The sequence below is a fragment of the Heptranchias perlo genome, chromosome 16 (assembly GCF_035084215.1).
Source record: "Heptranchias perlo isolate sHepPer1 chromosome 16, sHepPer1.hap1, whole genome shotgun sequence".
Classification (NCBI taxonomy): domain Eukaryota; kingdom Metazoa; phylum Chordata; class Chondrichthyes; order Hexanchiformes; family Hexanchidae; genus Heptranchias; species Heptranchias perlo.
This window is the reverse complement of record NC_090340.1, coordinates 8,151,679-8,174,669: the sequence shown is the minus strand read 5'-3', so window position 1 is coordinate 8,174,669 and position 22,991 is coordinate 8,151,679. Positions and strand designations below refer to the sequence as shown.

General features: G+C 47.7%; 1 protein-coding gene across 3 annotated transcripts in view; it reads right to left on the bottom strand.

Moving 5' to 3' along the window:
* Positions 1-22,991, bottom strand: part of pnp6 (purine nucleoside phosphorylase 6) — an 80,512-nt gene that overhangs the window by 27,140 nt on the left and 30,381 nt on the right. For 2 of the 3 annotated variants that reach the window (XM_067997617.1, XM_067997616.1), the window contains exon 2: positions 13,135-13,284. The exons of the other annotated variant lie outside the window; for it this stretch is intronic. In XM_067997617.1, coding sequence (XP_067853718.1) covers positions 13,135-13,214 — 80 coding nt within the window. In that variant the 5' untranslated portion in view covers positions 13,215-13,284. The remainder of the gene's footprint in view (positions 1-13,134; positions 13,285-22,991) is intronic. 3 annotated transcript variants of the gene reach the window in all.

The window sequence follows — 22,991 nt, the reverse complement described above, 5'->3', positions numbered from 1 at the left end:
CACTGTCCCATCAAACACTCCCAGGGCAGGTACAGCATGGGTTAGATGCAGAGTAAAGCTCCCTCTGCACTGTCCCATCAAACACTCCCAGGGCAGGTACAGCACAGGTTAGATACAGAGTAAAGCTCCCTCTGCACTGTCCCATCAAACAATCCCAGGGCAGGTACAGCACAGGTTAGATACAGAGTAAAGCTCCCTCTGCACTGTCCCATCAAACACTCCCAGGGCAGGTACAGCATGGGTTAGATGCAGAGTAAAGCTCCCTCTGCACTGTCCCATCAAACACTCCCAGGGCAGGTACAGCATGGGTTAGATACAGAGTAAAGCTCCCTCTACACTGTCCCATCAAACACTCTCAGGGCAGGTACAGCATGGGTTAGATACAGAGTAAAGCTCCCTCCGCACTGTCCCATCAAACACTCCCAGGACAGGTACAGCACGGGTTACATGCAGAGTAAAACTCCCTCTACACTGTCCCATCAAACACTCCCAGGACAGGTACAGCACGGGTTAGATACAGAGTAAAGCTCCCTCTACACTGTCCCATCAAACACTCCCAGGGCAGGTACAGCACGGGTTAGATACAGAGTAAAGCTCCCTCTGCACTGTCCCATCAAACACTCTCAGGGCAGGTACAGCACGGGTTAGATACAGAGTAAAGCTCCCTCTGCACTGCCCCATCAAACACTCCCAGGACAGGTACAGCACGGGTTAGATACAGAGTAAAGCTCCCTCTACACTGTCCCATCAAACACTCCCAGGACAGGTACAGCACGGGTTAGATACAGAGTAAAGCTCACTCTACACTGTCCCATCAAACACTCCCAGGGCAGGTACAGCACGGCTTCGATAGAGTAAAGCTCCCTCTACACCGTCCCATCAAACACTCCCAGGGCAGGTACAGGTTTAGATACAGAGTAAAGCTCCCTCTACACTGTCCCATCAAACACTCTGAGGGCAGGTACAGCATGGGTTAGATACAGAGTAAAGCTCCCTCTACACTATCCCATCAAACACTCCCAGAGCAGGTACAGCACGGGTTAGATACAGAGTAAAGCTCCCTCTACACTGTCCCATCAAACACTCCCAGGGCAGGTACAGCACGGGTTAGATACAGAGTAAAGCTCCCTCTGCACTGTCCCATCAAACACTCCCAGGGCAGGTACAGCACGGCTTAGATACAGAGTAAAGCTCCCTCTACACTGTCCCATCAAACACTCCCAGGGCAGGTACAGGGTTGGATACAGAGTAAAGCTCCCTCTACACTGTCCCATCAAACACTCCCAGGGCAGGTACAGCACGGGTTGGATACAGAGTAAAGCTCCCCATACACTGTCCCATCAAACACTCCCAGGGCAGGTACAGCACGGGTTAGATACAGAGTAAAGCTCCCTCTGCACTGTCCCATCAAACACTCCCAGGGCAGGTACAGCATGGGTTAGATGCAGAGTAAAGCTCCCTCTGCTCTGTCCCATCAAACACTCCCAGGGCAGGTACAGCATGGGTTAGATACAGAGTAAAGCTCCCTCTACACTGTCCCATCAAACACTCTCAGGGCAGGTACAGCACAGGTTAGATACAGAGTAAAGCTCCCTCTGCACTGTCCCATCAAACACTCCCAGGACAGGTACAGCACGGGTTAGATACAGAGTAAAGCTCACTCTACACTGTCCCATCAAACACTCGCCGGGCAGGTACAGCACGGGTTAGATACAGAGTAAAGCTCCCTCTACACTGTCCCATCAAACACTCCCAGGACAGGTACAGCACAGGTTAGATACAGAGTAAAGCTCCCTCCACACTGTCCCATCAAACACTCCCAGGGCAGGTACAGCACGGGTTAGATACAGAGTAAAGCTCCCTCTGCACTGTCCCATCAAACACTCCCAGGGCAGGTACTGCACGGGTTAGATACAGAGTAAAGCTCCCTCTACACTGTCCCATCAAACACTCCCAGGGCAGGTACAGCACGGGTTAGATACAGAGTAAAGCTCCCTCTGCACTGTCCCATCAAACACTCCCAGGGCAGGTACAGCACGGGTTGGATACAGAGTAAAGCTCCCTCTACACTGTCCCATCAATGTAATTCACGCCGCATCAGAAATGCGCCCCCTACTGGGCTTGTGTGATTATTTTCCATTTCCCCATCAGCCATCCTGTGGTGAATTTGATTGAAGTCACCTACTTATTTCTTAATTAGGAAGAGTTTAGTGTTGTGGACCCTTCTTCATCAGGCAGTGGATTGAGACTGCCCAAATTCATTTCATGTAGGAGCCTTACAGCCAGCAGGGAGATTTGCGCCCATAACCTGGGGGTGAGGTGGAAGGGCTTGGTCGTCGGCCAAGATCCAGACACACAAGGTTGCCAGCTCTGCGGCCAGTTTTCATGGAGCCTTGTTAGGGAAGACATTCTGTCCACCCCAAAACGTGCCCTCCAACGTCAGAGGGGGCACGACTAAGGGAACATGAGAGCATAAGAACATAAGAAATAGGAGCAGGAGTCGGCCATACGGCCCCTCGAGCCTGCTCCGCCATTTAATGAGATCATGACTAATCTTCAACCTCAACTCCACTCTCTCATCTCCATCCATATCCCTTGATTGCCCTCGAGTCCAAAAATCTATCTATCTCAGTCTTGAATATACTCAACGACTGAGCATCCACAGCCCTCTGGGGTAGAGAATTCCAAAGATTCACAACCCTCTGAGTGAAGAAATTCCTCCTCATCTCAGTCCTAAATCGTCCACCCCTTATCCTGAGACTATGTCCCCTAGTTCTAGATTCTCCAGCCAGAGGAAATAGCCTCTCTGCATCTACCCTGTCAATCTCTCTAAGAATTTTATACATTTCAATGAGATCACCTCTCATTTTTCTAAACTCCAGAGAGTATAGGTCCATTCTTCTCAATCTCGCCTCATAGGACAACCCTCTCATCCCAGGAGTCAATCTAGTGAACCTTTGTTGCACCGCCTCTAAGGCAAGTATATCCTTCCTTAGATAAGGAGACCAAAACTGTACTCAGTACTCCAGGTCAGGTCTCACCAAAAGCCCTGTACAATTGTAGCAAGACTTCCTTACTCTTGTACTCCAACCCCCTTGTATTAAGGCCAACATTTAATTTGCCTTCCTAATTGCTTGCTGTACCTGCATGTTAACTTTCTGTGTTTCATTGTCAAGGACACCCAAATCCCTCTGAACACCAACATTTAATAGTTTCTCACCATTTAAAAAATAATCTGTTTTTCTATTCTTCCCACCAAAGTGAATAACCTCACATTTCCCCACATTATACTCCATCTGCCACCTTCTTGCCCACTCACTTAACCTGTCTATATCCATTTGCAGACTCTTTGGGCTCGATTTTAGGAGCGTGTTTCCGGCGGGTTCCCAGCGGGGTGGCCCCGAAAATCCCGATCTCCGGTCACGTGACCGGATCGCGACGAAATCCCGGCCACTTCCGGGTACCGCGCTGACGTGCGGGGCTGCGCGCGCAAGCCCCGCTGGTGGGAATCCCGCAGGCAATTAAAGCCAGCGGGGTTCCGCTTGAGAGTACTTACCTTGCTCGTTGTGGTCAGTTAATGAGCTGAAGCAGCTGTCAAAAGAGGAAGTGTGGGATTTTAGGTTCAAGGCAGTGAGTTTCCCACACTGGGGGAAACAGTCTCCCTCCAACCAGGCATGTTGCAGCCAGCAGCCTGTGGCAGGTGCCAAGGTGCGCTCCACGGGGGAGAGCCCTCACCCACGGAGGAGGCCACCGCGTCACATAGGGCAACCCCTGCCCTCCACCACCCCCCGCCAAGCCAGAGGACAGACCGACACGAAACTGCAGTCCCAGTCCGAGGAACCACCCACCTACCCTGCACAACCCCTCAGACCAACACCTGCCAGTTGGGTGGTGTGTGGACACCCTCGGAGGACGAAGAGCATGACCAGCACCAGCAGCCTCGCAGTCCACGCCGTCCGCCTCAGAGACGTGGATCCCCCCAACACGGTGTTGTTGCACGCCCACCTGCACAGCAGGAGGGAGGGCTACCGCAGAGAGAGACGCGTCGCAGAGGGCACTACCCTCGCCACAGGGTCCACAGACCGAGGCGCAGCTCCCCGGACCTCTCCGAGCAGCAGTGCACAGGGAGGCGCAGATTCGCTCGACATGTAGTCGTGGAGATCTGCAGCCTCTTTCATGCCGAGCTGCTCCTGGCTGGCCCCAGCACCATCTGCTTACCTGTCGCTGGCAAAGTCACCACTGCCCTCAACAACTTCTCCTCCGCATCCTTCCAGGGTGCAGCCGGCTACACCGCCGATGTCTCTCAGTGGTCTGCGCGGACGAGCCCTGCAAATACACCTGCACCTACTCTGCAGTAACACGATGGGTGGCATCAGTGGTGGGTCCTCATAGTGATACCCAGGAGCGGGCATTATTGGACACAACGGACAGGATTCGCGGAGACATGGCAGTGGTGGTGTCAATATAATGTGTGCTGTTTGTTGCTCTGAAATTCAATATGGGTAACACCCATGACAAACCCTCAGACACCCTTGTGCACCCCCTTCATGCTGACGAGACGTTTGCCTTACGCTGCCTACTGCACATATGTGATGCATGCCCTGTGGCTGCAGCACAGGTGGTGGCAGGTTGAGTGAGGCTGGCCGTGAGGGAGATGCACGAGAGGGTGAGTATGGGATGGAGCCATGAGATTGTATGAGGATTGGGTCGCGTGTTAGTGGCAGGATGAGTACTGGCGAGGTGAGTAGGTGCAGGTAAGATGAGGATGGGGTTTGAGTGGGTATGAGGGGTGATGTGACAGAGTAGTGTTGGCGGTGCTGAAGGAGATGTGGGGTGGGGGCGGTGATGTGGCAGACGGAGTGTAGGGGAAAGACTACGTGTTCTCACTGTGGCGGACCTACTGCGGTCATTGCAGCGCCTCCTGCACTGTATGCAGGTGGGCGATATGTTGGTGGCGCAGGTGACCCCCTCTGCCACCTCGAGCCAGGCCTTCTTGGTGGCAGAGGCAGGCCGCTTCCTCCCGCCCGCCGGGGGGAAAATCTGTGTGCTCCCCCTCCTCCTCACCCCATCTGATGATACCTGGGGTGAGGCATCATTAAACTGGGAGCAGCCTCCCCCCTGGGCTGCTCCATGCTGCAATTTGTTCCATTGGTTGCAGCATCGGTCAGTGGAGGACTGCCCCTTTAACTAGAGAGCCTCCAGCTGACAGATCGTACTGCGTATGCGCAGCCCGACCGACGCGCAGGCCAGCGCCGTGGACCCCGGAGGAGCAGGTAATTGATTCCTATTAGGGTGTTGCCTGCTACGATCGCGTGGGCAACCCACTAATTTCGCCGTCCGCGTTTTCGACGCTCCCAGAGGACCACCCGCTGGGAACCCGCAGGCCTGCTAAATTCGAGCCCTTTGTGTCCTCCTCACAGCTTACTTTCCCACCTAGTTTTGTATCATCAGCAAACTTGGATACATTGCACTCGGTCCCTTCATCTAAGTCATTAATATAGATTGTAAATAGTTGAGGCCCAAGCACTGATCCTACGGCACCCCACTAGTTACAGCCTGCCAACCTGAGAATGACCCGTTTATCCCTATTCTCTGTTTTCTGTCCGTTAACCAATCCTCTATCCACGTTAATATATTACCCCCAATCCCATGAGCCCTTATCTTGTGTAACAACCTTTTATATGGCACCTTATCGAATGCCTTTTGAAAATCCAAATATACCACGTCCACTGGTTCCCCTTTATCTACCCTGCTAATTATATCCTCAAAAACTCTAATGAATTTTTCAAACACAATTTCCCTTTCATAAAACCATGTTGACTCTGCCTAATCATATTATGATTTTCTAAGTGCCCTGTTACCACCTCCTTAGTAACAGATTCCAGCATTTTCCCAACTACTGATGTCAGGCTAACTGGCCTGTAGTTCCCTGTTTTCTCTCTCCCTCCTTTCTTGAATAGCGATGTTACCTTTGCTACCTTCCAATCCACTGGGACCGTTCTAGAATCTAGGGAATTTTGGAAGATCACAACCAATACATCCACTATCTCTGTAGCCACCTCTTTTAGAACCCTAGGATGTAGGCCATCAGGTCCAGGGGATTTGTCGGCTTTTAGTCCCCTTAATTTCTCCAGTACTTTTTCTTTACTAATATTAACTACTTTAAGTTCCTCACTCTCATTAGACCCTTGGATCCCCACTATTTTTGGTATGTTATTTGGTGTCTTCTACTGTGAAGACAGATACAAAATATTTGTTTAATGTCTCTGCCATTTCCTTATTCCCCATTATAATTTCCCCTGTCTCAGCCTCTAAGGGACCCACATTTACTTTTGCTAATCTCTTCCTTGTAGAATCTCTTACAATCTGTGAGGGAAGGGGACTCCTGGGCCAGGAGTTTCCCTTGAGCCCTGGCCTGGGGAAAGAAGGGGTACCAGCCATTGGAGGGGAGCAAGTGGGGGCCCACTGAGGAGGTCTGGGCCTGGGTTGTGGGCTGGACCCCTAAATAAACAGTCAGTACATTTCTAATTCATGGCCTCCTTATAAAAGGGTCATTGTAGCACACAATTGGGGAAGGAGACCGAGCACTCCCGCAGCAGTCTCCCCCCCCCAACAGTGTCAGGTCCCCCAAATGCTCCCCTAGGGGCATGAAGACTTGACGTTCTCTCATTTGAATCGGACTATCTCCCTGATACCAGATACTTGGGAAGGGTCACTGGCGGAGGTTCTTGAATTCCTTCCCTAAACCTCTCCACCTCTCCGTCTCTCTCTCCTCCTTTAAGACGCTTCTTAAAACCTACCTCTTTGACTAAGCTTTTGGTTACCTGTCCTTAAGTGGCTCGGTATCAATTTTTGTGATTTAAACTCCTGTGAAGCACCTTGGGACGTTTTTACTACGTTAAAGGCGCTATATAAATGCAAGTTGTTGTTGTTGTTCCTGGTTAGCCAATTCCAGCACTTCAACCAGAATCAAAGGCCCCATTCTTTCTAAAGCCAAGTCTTGGCTGTTATGTGTCCTCAGGTCTTTTCACTCTCAACCCAAGTTCAGAAACCTGCTAACATCTACATTAGAAACCTGTCAGCATTTTAAAAACCTGGAAGGTGCCCCCCTCAAATTTCTTTTCTCCAATGCAAGCAAAATCAGTCGTCCAGTCTCTCCTCAGAATGCGCTGAAAGTCCTAAGTCCTGGAATTGTTTTTTTCACTCTTTTTTGAACTATCTCGAGTTCATCAATGCCTGTTAGAAGCCAGGCCCCCCCAGACTGCCCAAACACTCAATACATTTGACTGAAAAAAAGATAAGCTTTCATTTATATAGCACCTCATCACAGCTCTCAGTATTTCACAATATTCAAACATTTACTTTGGAGGCCATTGACTGTTGTTACACGGACAATCGAAGCAGTCATTTTGCACACAGGAAGATCCCATAATCAGCAGTGAGGTATTGGCTGAGGGAGGAATATTGGGCAGGACATCAGACATCAGGAAAACTCCATGCCCTGTTTCGAATAGTGCCATGGGATCTTTTACATCCACCTGAGAGGGCAGACGGGGCCTCAGTTTAATGTCTCATCTGAAAGAAGGCACCTCCCACAGTGCAGCACTCCCTCTTTACTGCGCTGGAGTGTTAGCCCGGATTATGTGCTCAAGTCTCTGGAGTGGGACTTGAACCTTCTGAGGCAAAAGTACTTTCAAAGTGAGCGATTCCTGAAAGACATTTGGCTCACAGATACTTGTGGCCTGACGTTGACATTCTATAGTTGATAAATGTCACAATGATGAGTTGCAACTCCAGGATGTGTGAGATTTGATTTCTCTGCAGAACTTTTAATAGAGGGCGACTTTGGTCCTAAATAGGACCGGCCTCCTTTGTTGTACCTCCTGCAGCAGGACCTCCAACTGCTCGCGTGTCTCCATTGTCCCATTGTGCACAATTAGGTAACTTTTCTGTCCCCACCACAGCTTCCCCTTTAATAGCGAGCATAGCCCTTTAAAATCAGCATTCCCATGTTCGATCTTACTGCTCCCCAGCCAAACGTGGCTCAGGCCAAGCTTTCTGGGCAAGTTTGAGGGACTGGACACAGCTTTCCCTTCTGTAACGAGCATGAGACCTGTTAGAGCTTGAAGTGGTCCAGTGAGATGTGACGAGGGATGGCTAAGCCAGCTGGAGGTCAGATTTAAAGGGGTGGCTTGGTGTTTAATGTCAAATTTAAAGGATGGCCCAAGTTTTATGCCAGATTTAAAGGTGACTGACATACTGACATTTTGCTCGATTACAAAATCAGGACTTGCAGTGTTATGTAACTCACATATAAAGTCTGACATTTATAACTTGGCACCAGGGTTACAAAATATACTAGTTGAATATTTCATGCCAGCTGTTAACAATAGGTTTCCTGCAGCTTGTTTAAGTGCAGTGTTCCATGTGAATGAATAAAATAACTCCTTCAGAAGGGTCACCTATAACAGCCATGGGCACTTCAACTAGCTTGCCCAGTAGAATACAGATGAAACTGTAGTGACCTCGCTCCAAGAGGCTGAGGACATGAAGAGCCCACAGGCACATTTAAACAATTATTATGGTGTTTCCCAAGGGTAAAGAGGAAGCAGAGACTCTCTCCTAGTTAAAGGGGCACTGTGTTCATGAAAAAAAGTTTGCCAAGTCTTTTGTTTTGACCAGAGATCACATTTGAGTACATATCACTTGTGTGATATCACCTTTAATTTAATGGATGCTGGCTCGCTGTTCTTTCGCCCCATGTAATTAAAAGGTTAGGCAAACACTACTTTCATGGAGATGGAGTCCCAATTAAAACGGAGGCAGTGTAGAAGGATCTTTACTGTGCAATAAGCCGTCCTGCATCTGACCCATGTGCGCATAATGCTGACACTAAGCTCCAAAATGGAAAGTTTTCCAATTCCCCACCACCAAGGTCCCTAAGCTTGATGAGCACATAACTCTCACACACACCACACCCCACAAAATCAGGACTTGCAGGGTTATGTAACTCACATATACCTGAAGGGCAGGAAGACATTCTGAGATTCTACTAATTTATCTTTTGGACTGGGGGCAGAGAGAGAAACTTTGCAGAATCATTCCTCAGGGGACCGTACGGGTTGGGTAGAGTCTCAGATAGAATTGGACCACAGGCTTAATTGGAAAGAGAGCAACGATGAGTGAAAACCAGCACCCATTGCTTCTTTATTTTATTCAATAATCACAACGTGTAAACAGCCTGGATTATAGAGTGGTGGATTGTGTTGTATTTGGAGCAGGTCGGAGGTTCTTACTGTAACGGGGGGGGGCGGGGGGGGGGGGAGAGTCTCGCAAAACAAGGGAAAGAGAAAAAACAAACAAATCTGAAATAAAAAAAGAAAATGCTGGAACCATTCAGCAGGTCAGGCAGCAACTGTGGAGAGAGGTGGGGAGAGGAGGGAAGAAAAATAAAGAAAAAGACTTGCATTTATACAGCGCCTTTCATGATGTCCCAAAGCGCATTACAGCCAATTAAGTACTTTTGAAGTGTAGTCACTGTTGTAATGTAGGAAACGTGGCAGCCAATTTGCGCACAGCAAGATCCCACAAACAGCAATGTGATAATGACCAGATAATCTGCTTTAGTGATGTTACAGGTAGAGGAGGTCGAACGTGCTCATGAAGCATCCTCATCAGCCAGCAACATTGAAGAAGGACTTGGAGGAGGAGGAGGACAAGGACGAGGAAATGAAGATGGGGAACCCATCGCCAGAGCAGCCGCGCACATAACTGCCTGTGATGCCAGGGATTCCCTCATCTCTAACAGGTTCTCATAATGAGATCTGCAAATTGAAGACTTTGAAATACTCCTGAACGACCACCTTCAACCACACATACACCCACTGCACACGCGCCCAATGGGTGGCTTCATTTCTTGGTGTTCATGATGAAGTACATGCAAAGGAGCTTTCACAAAAGGGACTCAAGATTGGGCAAGACGTGGCATTGGTGGTGAGAATAATTAAATTTAATATGCATGTAACAAAAAACAAATATAAATGAATAACATGACATTTCGTCAGACACCCTTGTGCATACCCTTGGTGATTACAAAACCTTCGCCTTCCTCTTCCTGCTGCTTCTACATGGTGCATCCTCTGTGACCTCAGCAGAGGTAGTGGCAGGTTGTTCAGGTCCCTGCCCTGGCTGCTGAGATGCTCTTGGCCTACGCCCTCTGGGTTTTGGAGCCCATGATGGCCCCACCAAAGACTGCTCCACCTGCACCTGTGCTGGGGCAGGATTGGCCATCGAGAGAGGAGGCAGCATTGTGGGTACTGGTTGAGCGGGAGACAACGGTTGAGATGTGGGAGCACTTAGAGTGGAGTCCCCACCTCCATGTCCCCTTTTGCCATCATTCCTCTCCAGGGCCACGGCCACATCACTCCTACCACCCTGCTGGACAACATCTTGGAGCACATCTGTGACGCGTTATAAGGCCACTGCTAAAGTATCTGTCCGCCTGCTTAAAGGCGACAGAAAAGTTGACATCCTGAACCTGCACAGCTGTTGTCATGGCCTGAATGGACTCCAGGGGAATCAAGGGATATGGGGATCGGGCGGGAAAGTGGAGTTGAGGTCAAAGATCAGCCATGATCTTATTGAATGGGGGAGCAGGCTCGAGGGGCCTTATGGTCTACTCCTGCTCCTATTTCTTATGTTCTTATGACTCATTTGTGAGCTGTGCTGGAAGCTCAATGGAGGCCGCCATTTTCTCCTTCGCAGACGTTCCCACATTTACTGCACCACCAATCCACTAATGCTGGAGGTGGACTCCTCCATCCTCTCCGCTATTGTGGAGAGTGCGTGTGGCACGTCTTCCAGTACCTCGCAAAAGGTGCAGCTGTACCTCCATCATTCTCAATCTCAACAATAGTCCCCGGGGTTCAGCATCTGTGTCCAGCTGAGCAGAGCTTGGAGAGGTGTGCGCTCTCCGGCGTGGACTCTCCACAGCTTCCCCTGCCACCAGTGTCTGCTCGTGCTCACTTGTGTGGTGACTCACCAGGTGACAACCCAACTAACTGTCTAACAGGACCCACCAAGGTGTGAGTATCTGCATTGGTGTATGGCTGGATATGATGTGACGGTGCGCCCACAGAGGCATGGAGCTCCTCTGAGGAATCGCCCTCGTCCTTGTCGTATAATCCTTCAGCAATGATTGAAGGCCCTGGAAGAGAACATAAAGCAATATTAAGAATCATCGCAGAAGTTATTTTGCAATGAGCATCCTGAGGTATGCAACAGGTCAATCATTGAAAACATCACTTTCACATCACATCACTATTTGTGGAGGCCCCTCCAGCCCGACTCCTCTCCCGCGCATTTTACGCTCTCTTTTACAAGGGGAGAAAGAACAGGTGTGTGAGTGAGTGAGGGTGATGGGCTCACCTGATGGATGCATTGCTTTGGGTGAGGCTGCCGATGGAAGAGATGCAACAGAGAGTGACTATCAGACAGATTCATCACATTGCATCAGGATTGTGGTGAGTCGGAGAGGTGGGTTCACAAATGGGGAGGTGAGGAAGTGCACAGAAAGTGATGGTAAGTTGATAATGAGCCTTAAGTGGGTGTGAGGAGTGATGTGACAGAGTACACTTGGCAAGACGGGGGGGGGGGGGGGGGGGGGTTGGGGGGCGGATAATGTACGCCGCAGGATGTAGGTGAATCAGTAACTGTACTCACTTTTCCTGACCTGGTTAGGTCATTAAAGCACTTCCTGCATTGTATCCACATCCTTGAGATGGTGGTCCTGCTGCTCAGCTCCTCCTGCCACCCCAAGCCAGGCCTTCTTGGTGGCAGAGGCAGGGCGCTCCCTGCTAACAGCCAGGTAGAGTGTGTCCCTCCTGCTCCTCACACAGGCTCAAGAGAAGAGTTGCTGAACTGGGGTGTTGTCTTAGTCCTTTGTTGCTCCCTCTTGTTAAATTACTCCTTTCTCCCTCAAAACCCATGGTTGCAATGGTCCTTTAAATACTCCAGCTCCCAGCAAGTCATTCGGGAAGTCACATTAAGGGCCTTCAATTGAGTTGCAATCTCTCGAGACAACGCATGCAAAATCTTTCCGGGTTTCCTACGCACGTATTCACCCCCCGCTGAGTTCCCGCCGGTATGTTAAAATTTACCCCAATGTCTCATCCGAAAGACAGCTCCTCCCTCAGTACTGCACAGAAACGTTAGCCTAGATTTTGTGCTCAAGTCCTTGTAGTGGGGCTTGATCCCACGACCTTCTGATTCAGAGTGCTACCACTGAGCCATGGCTGACACAGAAGGCCGAACAGGTAACCTACAGCTGGTCTCCAGTCTACATCTGAAATGGGAATGGTGGCTTGGGGGACGAAAGAAGACACTGGATAAAGAAGTGATAAAAATGAACAGTCCTGTCAAGTGATTGTACAAAATCCCCCAGGTAAATAACAAAGTTTCCTTGCCCAACAAATGATATGGGTATAGCTAGCTCCATTGCATCACTTGATCAAATCTAGTAATTACGATAAATTGTGTCGCACCAACATTTGATATTTCTGCTCACTGCTGTGAAAATATGAACAAAATGTTGCTTCAATAATGCGCTAAACTGGATGATACTTTTGGTCTAACACAATGTACATTTATTTACAAAGGACTGGCTGCCAAGCCTTGGGAGGACTCTGCACTTGAAAGTTCCTCTATGAGATGACTCTCTGGATGGAGTGGCACATCAGCCACTGTAATCTGTACCTCCAGATTGGCCTCCAAACCACTTGAGGGAGCTCTCAATGGCTCCTTCCCCGAGCTGGGAGAGGGAGGTTTGCTCCTTCCTCACCACTCTGGCGAACAGATTCACACGAGAATCACCTGCTTGGTTTACTTTGCTGGGCCAAACTGCACAATGTCACTGTATGCCTTGGTGTTGTGAGGCTGCACAGTGTCACAGATCCTTCAAATGGCCTGAAGTGCTACCTTTCTGGGAATGTGTCTGTTGTAGTGCTGAGAGGCCAAGGGCCTGACAACCGAGGCTGTTTGGCAGCCTCTCTGTTGGCATGGTGCCACAAAGAGATACCACTGTGAGGGATCCTGCCATCCCCTCTGCCACTTGACATCACCGTGTAAAGACTGGACCTTGTCCTGTGTCTATAAGGCTGCAGCGCGGTCCATCTTGCCAGATGCCTCATCGTTATCCTATTCATCACCATCAACATCCTCACTCTCCTCCTGAGAGAGGGATAGTTCCTGGATACAACTTCATGGGACTGGAAATGGAAGATTCATCTATGGAGACATGGGGGGAATATTTCCATTAATTGACGTTAGACTGTGCAGAAATTGCATGTTTAATCCATTATTATATGCCTGCTCATTTGTGTAACATAAATGAGGGAAAAAAATACATCATATGATATATTTCCCTTATTTAACAGGCTGGCAGGGACGCTAGAAAGTGATAGGTCACATTATCAAATGCAAAGAAGGAACTGGGTCGTTTTTTTAAAGCTTCCCTTTGCCTGCCAGAGCCCGGTGGGTCCTCTGATACTGTGGTGAATGCTGAAGTGAAATTCGGCCCCTCCCTCCCTCCCTCCCTCCGCTGGGACAGACACCCCAGCAACACCTCACCATCTTCCCCCACTGGTGTGGGCGCCCAACCCAATTATTTGAATTGCTGGCCTCCCCACCCGGCCTCCCCAGGAATGTCACGGCCCAGCTCTGTACCTTTAAACTTCAGTTTGGTTCATTTCCTTGATTTGATTACCAGGAATGTTCCTTCAATGTGTAAACAGAAACTAGTTTGCTACATTGTATGGACTTGCATGTTCCTCACAGGCATGTGGCATGTTCATACCTTCTAGATATTTATATGAACATACATGTAAAAAAGTCAAAGACCACCAGGCCCATCAATGCTCCATTTGATAGTACACCTCCCTCGCATAGAATCATAGAATCATTACAGCACAGAAGGAGGCCATTTGGCCCATCGAGCCTGTGCCGGCTCTTTGTGAGAGCAATCCAGTTAGTCCCATTCCCCCGCTCTTTCCCCGTACCCTGCAAATTTTTTCCCACCAAGTATTTATCCAATTCCTTTTTGAAAGCCACGATTGAATCTGCTTCCACCGCCCTTTCAGGCAGCGCATTCCAGATCATAACTACTCGCTGTGTAAAAAAGTTTTTCCCCATGTCGCCTTTGGTTCTTTTACCAATCACCTTAAATCTGTGTCCTCTGCTTCTCGGCCCTTCCGCCAATGGGAACAGTTTCCTCTTTATTTACTTTATCTAAACCCTTCATGATTTAAACACTTTCCAGTCACTAATAACCGTTGCTACTAGGGAAGCTTATCATTGGCTCAGAATTTGCTGGAGTGAGACATCTCGTTGGTTAGACATTTCCCTCACCCTTCAGCTCGAGCATTTTCTGCCCTGTAATTTGCTGGAAGTGCGAGCTGACATGGGCAACAGGCCACCTGGGACCTTGGTGAACAACAGGACCAACAGTCTATCTCCTTAACCAATGAGGTTTAAGAATTGAGAAATACACAGAGGAGCGACAGAGAAGGAGGGTGAATTAGAATCAAAACAGGTACAGAACGAGAAATTATGAGAGGGAAAGAAAGACTGGATTAAGAGAGAAAATGAAGCAGAAAGGAAAAGAAAAAAATGTTAAATTTAAATTTTAAAAATCTCTAAAAATAATTTACTACCAGGAATGTGACTCCATAATTTCAATTGTTCCCTTTCTGGGATGGAGAGGTTACGTAACATTACAGAAGCATAAACCTCGTCATTAAAATGGTACTTACGCTGTTAAGTACCAGTCCTAACTTTCTGCGGCTAGTTTAATTGGCAATTGATGCGCAAATGCACCACGTCGAGGGCGAGCTCCCGTTTTTACGAGGCTAACAGCGGAGAGGCGCAAATCGTCCAGCAACGTGGTGATTTGCAACTCACGGGGTATCTCTTCCTCACCACAAGTAGATGGACGATTTACACATTAATAACGGCGAGCGCCATCAAACTCACCGGTTTTTTGGCAGCAAAATCTGGGCCAATGTAGTTGTGAGATTGGTTTTCTATTGCATCTACCCTACTAGTTTGACAAAAATCCAGGCACTTATTTGCTAATGTCAGTAACACCAGCTGGAGTTCAAGTATTTGGACTTGTTGACAGGTCTAAGTAAAGGACCAAGGCTGATAGTGCAAGACATTGGGGCTGGAAAGTATCGCACCTTGAATGTAGCAAAGCGTCCCGTGTCCTTCATAAAGGGGGTGGGGGAAACGGACACCAAGAAGGGATTAGGATTAGAGTTGAGCAAGGTGATCATGGGTTTTGTGGAGCAATTTTAAGGCGAGACTTGGCAAGGGAGAGGAGCTCAGACCGTGAATTCCAGAGTGTAGGGGCGTGATGGCTGAAGAAAAGTCGAGATCAACCAGGAAATAGCGATGCCAAGCTTGTGTTTCCAAAATTGGATTCATTACTGAGGAACCAAGCGGGAGGGGAAAATGCAAAATAAGATAGTTCAAACTATAAGACTATAAGAGGAGTCACTGTAAGAAGGAGACAGAAGAATCGATAATGGGGAGAGGGAGAGAGTAAAAAATTGGTCAGGCAAACCACCTCAGGCATTGGAACATATTCGTGGGACTTGGTGTCCGAGAGGTGATGGTGGTGGTAATGGTGGTGGCAGTGGTGGTGGTGGTGGTGGTGGTGGTGATGGTGGTGGTGGTGATGGTGGTGGTGGTGATGGTGGTGGTGATGGTGGTGGTGGTGGTGGTGACAGTGGCGGTGATGATGATGGCGGCGATGGTAGTGGTGACAGTGATGGCGGTATTACTCCATGCCATCCCAGAAGATCTAGCTTTGTGTGGAAAGTTTTATCCCTCTTTCTAGCCTGGTGGTTATGGTACAATACGAGTAACCTAAGGGCTTAAAAATCAAATCCAATCATTCCAAATTGTGACATTGGATTTAATAAATCTGGTAATTTGTGGGCTGGCACCAGGAAAAATGCCAATGAAAGCTACTGGATGATCATAAAAACCCAACTGGTTCACTAATGTCCTTCAGGGAAGACAACCTGGCACTCTTACATAGTCTGGCCTACATGTAACTCCAGTCCCACACTATGTAGTTAACTCTAATGCCCTCAGGGCAATGAGGGATGGACAATAAATGAACAGGCTGGGGCTCTTTTCTCTAGAAAAGAGAAGACTGAGGGGTGACCTGATAGGGGGCTTTAAGATAACGATAGGGTTTGATAGGGTAGATATAGAGAAGATGTTTCCACTTGTGGGGGAATCCAAAACTAATGGTCATAAATATAAGATAATGGAACACCACTTCCCACCTTTTGCCAGTCTGAGTAGCTACCCTTAACCCCTACACTGGCTACAAAACAGAAAACAGCTGGCTATCCATTCTGCAACCTGTCCCCTGAGTCTACAGCTGACGCTCTGCCCTCTGACTTTAGTTATCTACAATACGGTACCTTATCGAAGGCCTTTTGAAAATCCAAATATATTACATCTACTACATTACTCTGGTCTACTCTTCCTGTAGATTCATGAATTCATGGAATGCACTGCCTGAAAGGGTGGTGGAAGCAGATTCATTAGTAACTTTCAAAAGGGAGTTGGGTATATACTTGAAAAGGAAACATTTGCAGGGCTATGGGGAAGGAGCAGGGGAGTGGGACTAATTCTGTCAACATTTTATTCCAGTTTACCTTCCCCAGTTCCATTCTAATCACTTCAAAATTAACTTTTTTTTCCAATCTATTACTTTGGTCTTTGTCTTACTTACTTACAAAAAGGAAAGAACCTGCATTTATATAGCACCTTTCACCACCTCAGGACGTCCCAAAGCACTTTGCTGCCAATTAAGTACTTTTGAAGTGTAGTCACTGTTTTAATGTAGGAATCACTCCTTGCAATGCAGAAAATAAAAAGTAAGCCACATAGTCCCTATAGTGGGCTGAATGCACTTTTTTGATCATTAATTTCTGAAACATTTCGGCATAAACTTAACGAGAGAGCTTTCTCTCTCTGTAGGTCTGACTTCCTTACCAGCTCTGTTCTTTGTTTCCGAGTGTCCTTTCTTAGCTGAAGACAAAGCCAAAATCTTCACCTCCGACACCCACCAACTCTCTGTTGCCAGTGATTGGCCAGTTGAGCTGCCAATCAAATCCATGACTGTGCTCGAGATATGAGCACTCCTTCCTGGGCTCACATCAATGAAACTATTCCCGGATGTCACCCAATTTCCTCCCCGGGATTTGTTAATAAACTTCACTGTCTCAAACAGATGTGGCAGACAAGAAATACCATCCAAGTGGGTAACACTCGCCTCTGAGTCAGAAGGTTGTGGGTTCAAGTCCCACTCCAGAGACTTGAGCACATAATCCAGACTGACTCTCCAGTGCAGTACTGAGGGTGAGCTGCACTGTCAGAGGTGCCATCTTTCGGATGAGACGTTAAACCGAGGCCCCGTCTGCCCTCTCAGGTAGATGTACGAGACCCCATAGACCCTATTCAAAGAGCAGAGGACATCTCCCAGTGTGGTGTGACGGGCTTATTTTTCCAAACTGACATTTACAAGTCATTTATATCACATGATTTTGTGGGAAAGATTTGTAAATTTATGGAATGCTCTACCTGAAAGGGTGGTGGAAGCAGATTCATTAGTAACTTTCAGAAGGGAATTGGATAAATACTTGAAAAGGAAACATTTGCAGGGCTATGGGGAAAGAGCAGGGGAGTGGGACTAATTTCAAAGAGCCAGCACAGGCACGATGGGCCCAATAGCCTTTTTTTGTGCTGTATCGAATTGTGGAACAATGTACACGGGGAGGTTGCTCATGGGAAGGTGGGACCTGTACAAGCCGGACGGGTTGCACCTCAACAGATCCGGGACTAATATCCTCACAGGGGGGTGTTTGCTGGTGCTGTTGGGGAGGGTTTAAACTAGAGTGGCAGGGGGATTGGAACCTGAGCGGGGAGTCAGAAGAGAGTAAAGCTGAAAGCAGCAAGAGAGGGGAGGATCCAGGGGAAATTTACAATACAAATAGTTGTTCAAGAACAAGTGAAAGGGAAAAGCGTAGAGCAGCAGAAAGATAAAGTGAAAACTAGAAGGCATAAGGCGATTAACCCAGCATCAAAGCTGAAGGTCAGGCTAGGGTGTGTGGCCCAACTAAGAGTTCTATATACAAATGCACGGAGTATAAGGAATAAATTAAATGAACTACAGGTTCAAATTCAAATTGGAGGGTATGACATGATAGCTATTACTAAGACATGGCTGCAGGATGGTCAGGATTGGGAACTAAATATGCCAGGTTATAAGGTCTACAGGAGAGATAGGGAAAATGGAAGAGGGGGAGGAGTAGCCTTAATGATTAGAGATGAAATCACTTCAATGATAAAGGAGGATATAATGAAGGGTAAGCAGCCAACAGAGACCTTATGGGTTGAATTGAGAAATAGGAAAGGATCTAAGACTATAGTGGGAGTTGTGTATAGGACCCCTGGCAGCAGCTCTGAAGTGCTAGATTGTATAAATGCAGAGATTAGACAAGCGTGTAAGAAAGGCATAGTGGTCTTAATGGGGGACTTTAACCTTCATATAGATTGGGAAAAGCAGACTAGCAACTGTCAGAAAGGTAGTGAATTTCTTGAATGTGTCCAGGATAGTTTTCTGCAGCAGTATGTCCGAGAGGCAACAAGGGGGCAAGCCATACTAGATTGAGTAATGAGTAATGAACCAGATTTAGTTAACGGCTTAACTGTGTGTGAACATCTATCCAATAGCAATCATAACATGATCGAGTTCAATGTAGTGTTTGAAAGGGAAAAAAGTGAATCAGCTGCTAAGATTCTAGACTTGGGCAAGGCCGACTTCAATGGGATGAGACAGAGACTGTCCACAGTAAACTGGGCAAATCTGTTAATGGGTAAAATGACTGATGATTAGTGGGAAATGTTTAAAGGAACATTTAACGTGATACAGAACCGGTTTATACCCCTGAGGGGCAAGAACTCTACTTGCCAAAAAAAACAGCCATGGACAACGAAAGAGGTAAGGGACAGTATAAGACATAAGGAAAGGGCATACAAAAAGGCAAAAAACGGCACACATCCTGGCGAATGGGAAAGATACAAAGATCAACAAAGGGTCACAAAACAGATAGTAAGAGCTACAAAAAGAGAGTATGAAAAGAAACTTGCAAGGGATATCAAAACCAATATGAATAACTTTTATAGTTATATTAGGAAAAAAAGGAATGTCAGGAGCAGTGTTGGCCCCTTAAAAACTGAAAGTGGGGATAGTGTCATTGAGAATGGGGGAAATGACGGACATGTTGAATAATTACTTTGCGTCAGTATTTACAGTCGAAAAATAGGATAGCATGCCGGAAATCCCAAGAAAACTAATATTGAATCGGGGACAGGGACTCGATGGTTTCCATCCCAGGGTTTTAAAGGAAGTAGGTGAGCACATTGCAGATGCCCTAACTATAATCTTTCAAAGTTCTCTAGATTCAGGCACCGTCCCTCCAGATTGGAAAATTGCACATGTTAAGAAAGGAGAGAGAGGGAAACCAGGGAATTATAGACCAGTTAGCCTAACATCGGTGGTGGGGAAAATGCTGGAGTCTATAATTAAGGATAGGTTGACTGAACACCTCGAGAATTTTCAGTTAATCAGAGAGAGCCAGCATGGATTTGTGAAAGGTCGGTCGTGCCTGACAAACCTGATTGAATTTTTTGAAGAGTTGACTAAAGTAGTGGACAGGGGAATGTCAATGGATTTTATATGGACTTCCAGAAGGCATTTGATAAAGTCCCACATAAGAGACTGTTAGCTAAGATAGAAGCCCATGGAATTGAGGGAAAAGTACGGACTTGGTTAGGAAGTTGGCTGAGCGAAAGGCGACAGAGAGTAGGGATAATGGGTAGGTACTCACATTGGCAGGATGTGACTAGTGGAGTCCCGCAGGGATCTGTCTTGGGGCCTCAATTATTCACAATATTTGTTAACGACTTAGATGAAGGCATAGAAAGTGTCATATCTAAGTTTGCCGATGACACAAAGATTGGTGGCATTGTAAGCAGTGTAGATGAAAACATAAAATTACAAAGCGATATTGATAGATTAGGTGATTGGGCAAAACTGTGGCAAATGGAATTCAATGTAGACAAATGTGAGGTCATCCACTTTGGACCAAAAAAGGATAGAACAGGGTACTTTCTAAATGGTAAAAAGTTAAAAACAGTGGATGTCCAAAGGGACCGAGGGGTTCAGGTACATCGATCATTGAAGTGTCATGAACAGGTGCAGAAAATAATCAAGAAGGCAAATGGAATGCTGGCCTTTATATCTAGAGGACTAGAGTACAAGGGGGCAGAAGTTATGCTGCAGCTATACAAAACCCTGGTTAGACCGCACCTGGAGTACTGTGAGCAGTTCTGGGCACCGCACCTTCGGAAGGACATATTGGCCTTGGAGGGAGTGCAGCGTAGGTTTACTAGAATGATACCCGGACTTCAAGGGTTAAGTTACGAGGAGAGATTACACAAGTTGGGGTTGTATTCTCTAGAGTTTAGAAGGTTAAGGGGTGATCTGATCGAAATTTATAAGATATTAAGGGGAACAGATAGGGTGGATAGAGAGAAACTATTTCCGCTGGTTGGGGATTCTAGGAGTAGGGGGCACAGTCTAAAAATTAGAGCCAGACCTTTCAGGAGCGAGATTAGAAAACATTTCTACACACAAAGGGTGGTAGAAGTTTGGAACTCTCTTCCGCAAACGGCAATTGATACTAGCTCAATTGCTAAATTTAAATCTGAGATAGATAGCTTTTTGGCAACCAAAGGTATTAAGGGATATGGGCCAAAGGCAGGTATATGGAGTTAGATCACAGATCAGCCATGATCTTATTGAATGGCGGAGCAGGCTCGAGGGGCCGAATGGCCTACACCTGCTCCTATTTCTTATGTTCTTATGGACAGTATGGGTTTGAGAGACAAGGTGTGTTTATACCCATGTGATCACTCCATCCTGGTTCGGGAGAAGGAGCTCTTGTGTTTTACATTTGGAGTGGTCTCTGTAGGATTGCTGGGGCTCCGCTATTGTATGGAGTCTCGCAGGGGCCAAACGCAGAGGACCAGCTGCTTCCATTTACACAATTCAAACCGGTTCCTTGACCCAAACCAGAATCGCTGACCCATGTTTCCGATGCCATCGCTTCCTGACCTTTGGAATGCAGCCAGCATCGGAAATCCAGCGTGTCTGCAGCCAGCCACACTCCTGTCAACAACAACTAGTATTTATAAAGCACCATTAACGTAGAAAAAAGGCCCAAGGCACTTCAGAGAGGCGTAAACAGAAATAAATGGACACTGAGCCAAAGAAGGAAGCATTAGGAGGGGTGTCCGAAAGCTTGGTCAAAGAGATAGGTTTTAAGGAGGGTCTTAAAAGGAAGAGAGAGAGAGAGAGAGAGAGAGATGGAGTGGTTTAGGGAGGGAATTCCAGAGTGTGAGGACTAGGCAGCTGAAGGCACGGCCGCCAATGGAGGGGCGAAGGGAGGGGCTGGAGTGCAAACAACGTATTGTTGAGGCAAATAGTATAGATGGATTTAAGGGGAAGCTAAATTAGCACATGAAGGAGAAAGGAATAGAAGGATTACGCTGATAGGGTTAGATGAAGTTGGGAGGGAGGAGGCTCGTGTGGAGCATAAACGCCAGCATAGACCTGTTGGGCCGAATGGCCTATTTCTGTGCTGTAGACTCGATGTAACAAACATTCCTTTAAATTCATTTTTGTAGAGGGAACGGATTGAGGGATCTCCGAGCGACAGTAGCCGACTGGAGGAGATCTTTGACAAAGGAACGGATCTGTTGTCATGTCCTTTTCCCGGAAATTCTAGTTATTTTTAAAAACAAGAAGATAAGGCCTGCGAATGTGGCTTAAACCGACACTTGGAATCATAGAAAGGCACGGCACAGGAGGAGGCCATTCAGCCCATCGTGTCCGTGCCGGCCAAAAAAGAGCTATCCAGCTTCCTCCCACTTTCCAGCACCTGGCCCATAGCCCTGCAGGTTACAGCACCTCTAACATCGCAAAACCTTTCCTGTTAACAATCGAACATTAAACGGATATTTCTTGTGTGTTTATGTTCTTCCTCTTGCTGAGAGGCTGCAGAGGTGGGAGAACCAGTGAAGATTGTACAGTCGCTGTGGGCTTACTCTCTGCTTTTCGGAATACTGGTTGCCGTAGCAACTACCAATAGGATGCTCAGCCTGAACACCAGTAAAATTTACACCGAGTTAAATTTAGACAGAATTCCAGGCTCTTACCGAGCGAGGAGGTGGAGGTAAATAAAGACCAGGAAAAATACACAGACAGAGGCAGGGAGAGCCAGACACAGAGAAACAGGGACAGAGACACACACACACGCGGAGACACAGACAGATAGAGACACTCAAACAGAGACACAGAGTGGCAGAGAGAGAGAGAGAGAGAGAAAAACACACACAGTTAGAGGGACACACACACACACACAGACACATGGGGCATGATTTTAACAATGAAAAACGGGTGGGTTGGGGGGCGTTCAAAATTACAACCATTTCAGGCCCGTCTCCAACTGCTCATTTCCGGTTTTCACCAGGGCGGAACAAGGGCCGGGCGACCAGCTACTCCCAGGAGGCGGGTCGGGCCTCAAAACCTTTCAAAGAGACTTCGGGCCTCCATTTTCCCCACAGTTTCCGATTTCAACCCCGGGGGGCCGGGATTCTCTTTCACGCCACATGAAAGGAGGAGAGAAGTTCCGAGACTAACAGGTAGGTGCCTTTCTGGCACAAATGTGGGCCGGAAGAGCAGGAGTGCTTCCCCCAGGCCCACAAGCCCCCCAACGATCGTGACCCACCCCCCCACCCTGATTGTAGATCCCCGATCCCCCCCAAATGATTGCGGACCCCCGACCCCA